The sequence below is a fragment of the Haliaeetus leucocephalus genome, unplaced genomic scaffold (assembly GCF_000737465.1).
Source record: "Haliaeetus leucocephalus isolate CR32 unplaced genomic scaffold, Haliaeetus_leucocephalus-4.0 Scaffold357, whole genome shotgun sequence".
NCBI classification, from domain to species: domain Eukaryota; kingdom Metazoa; phylum Chordata; class Aves; order Accipitriformes; family Accipitridae; genus Haliaeetus; species Haliaeetus leucocephalus.
The window spans coordinates 16,465-18,137 of record NW_010972793.1 but is presented as its reverse complement, the minus strand read 5'-3'; the positions used below and the strand labels follow the sequence as shown (position 1 = coordinate 18,137).

The 1,673-nt window shown below is 70.4% G+C and overlaps 1 protein-coding gene across 1 annotated transcript in view; it reads right to left on the bottom strand.

Moving 5' to 3' along the window:
- Positions 1-1,601, bottom strand: part of LOC104835055 (1-acyl-sn-glycerol-3-phosphate acyltransferase alpha-like) — a 4,481-nt gene extending 2,880 nt beyond the window's left edge. The window contains exons 1-5 of the mRNA XM_010572833.1: positions 1,408-1,601; positions 1,123-1,256; positions 502-677; positions 207-302; positions 3-133 (exon numbers count right to left, since the gene is read on the bottom strand). Of these exons, the coding sequence (XP_010571135.1) occupies positions 3-133; positions 207-302; positions 502-677; positions 1,123-1,256; positions 1,408-1,592 (722 nt within the window). The 5' untranslated portion in view covers positions 1,593-1,601. The remainder of the gene's footprint in view (positions 1-2; positions 134-206; positions 303-501; positions 678-1,122; positions 1,257-1,407) is intronic.
- Between the last annotated feature and the right edge of the window lie 72 nt (positions 1,602-1,673).

The window sequence follows — 1,673 nt, the reverse complement described above, 5'->3', positions numbered from 1 at the left end:
ACCCCCCTGATTCCTCATGTGACCCACGCTCCCCCCAGACCCGGGTCCCCAGCCCCTCACCGGCTGTGAACCTCCGCTCCCGCTTGCTGTAGAAGTGCTGGTAAGAGGAGATGACAATGGGGACGACAGGGACCTGGCAGGCAGGCGAGGGTTGAAGGGTGCTGCCCCACGGCCACCCCACAGCCGCCCCACGGCAGCCCCCCTACCTGTGCCTGGACGGCAAGGTGGAAGGCGCCCCGCTTGAAGGGCAGCATGGAGCCGCTGTGGTTGCGTGTCCCCTCAGGGAAGACCCACACCCGGACCTGGGGGGAGATGAGGGGCTGTCCCACGGCGAGACCGGGGGTGCCCCACAGCAAGAGGGGGGCAGCCAGTACTGCCCCACAGTGAGCTGGGGCTGCCCCAGATCACTATGGGGTCAACTGGGGCTGCACCACAGCAGCCCCAGGCAGGATGCACAGCATGGTGTAAGGCCCCCCAGCAGCCCCCCGGTGCCCCACTCACATCCTGGCTGAGCATGGTGTGGGCGGCCTCGGCCATGACGCTGATGGCATCGTGCGTCCGCTTGCGGTCGATGAAGATGATGCCGCCGAGCCAGCAAGCCACCCCCACGGCCCCCATGTAGAGCAGCTCCCGCTTGGCGATGGGCACGCAGCGGTCCGGCAGCACCTCCATCATCCCTGGGGGCTGGCATTAGCCAGGGGGCGGCTGTGGGGCCAAGGCAGGGGGGGCTACGGGGCTGGGGGGTGGCTATGGGCACACACTGATCCAGCAGCAGCACCTCTATCATCCCTGGGGGCGGCGTTAGCTTGGGGAGGCCAAGCTATAGGGCTGGACGGTGGCTACGTGCACACGCCGCTCCAGCAACACCTCCAGCGCCCCTGGGGGCCGCGTCAACCGTGGGGCGGCCGTGGGGCTGGGGCTCAGCAGCAGGGGTTGACCAGTGCCCATGGCGCAGGAGGCTGCTAGGGGGCCGGGGGCAAAACTAGGGGCCAGGCCGTGCGGCAGCGCCGTGGGGCAGGCGTACCCGGCAGGTCAAAGGAGCTCTGGTGGTTGCTGACGATGAGGTAGGGGCACAGGGGACACGGGATGGGGCTGTGGGGCAGCGCCGTGGGGCGGGCGTACCCAGCAGGTCGAGGGAGCTCTGGTGGTTGCTGACGACGACGTAGGGCTGCCGGGGGGGGAAGTGCTGGGCGCCCCGAACCGCCATCCGGATCCCGTAGAGGTGCTTCACGTGCTGCATCAGGCCCCGGATGATCCTGGCCGGGGACACAGGGTGACGGGACACGCCCCACACACCGCCCCGCGTCCCCCCGAGTTTCACGTCCCGGGACCGCAGGAGGTGAAGGGGGTGGCCCAGCCCCGCGTCCCCCCCGCGTCCCCATCCGCGCGTCCCCCCGCCGTCCCTACTTCATGTTCTCAACGTCACGGCCGCGCAGGGCGCAGAGCGGGATGGCCACCAGCGCCAGCAGCAGGATCCACCCGTTGTAGAAGCCCATCTTGCAGAAGAAGCGGAAGGAGCCGCTGCGCTCGTACAGCACCGGCAGCAGCAGCAGCGCCAGCGCCAGCGCCGCCGTCCCCACCGTCACCTCCATGGCGCCTGCGGGCGGCGGAGCTCAGGGCGGGCACCGGAGCCCGCGGGACCCCCGGACCCGCCCCCCCATCCGGACCCTGCC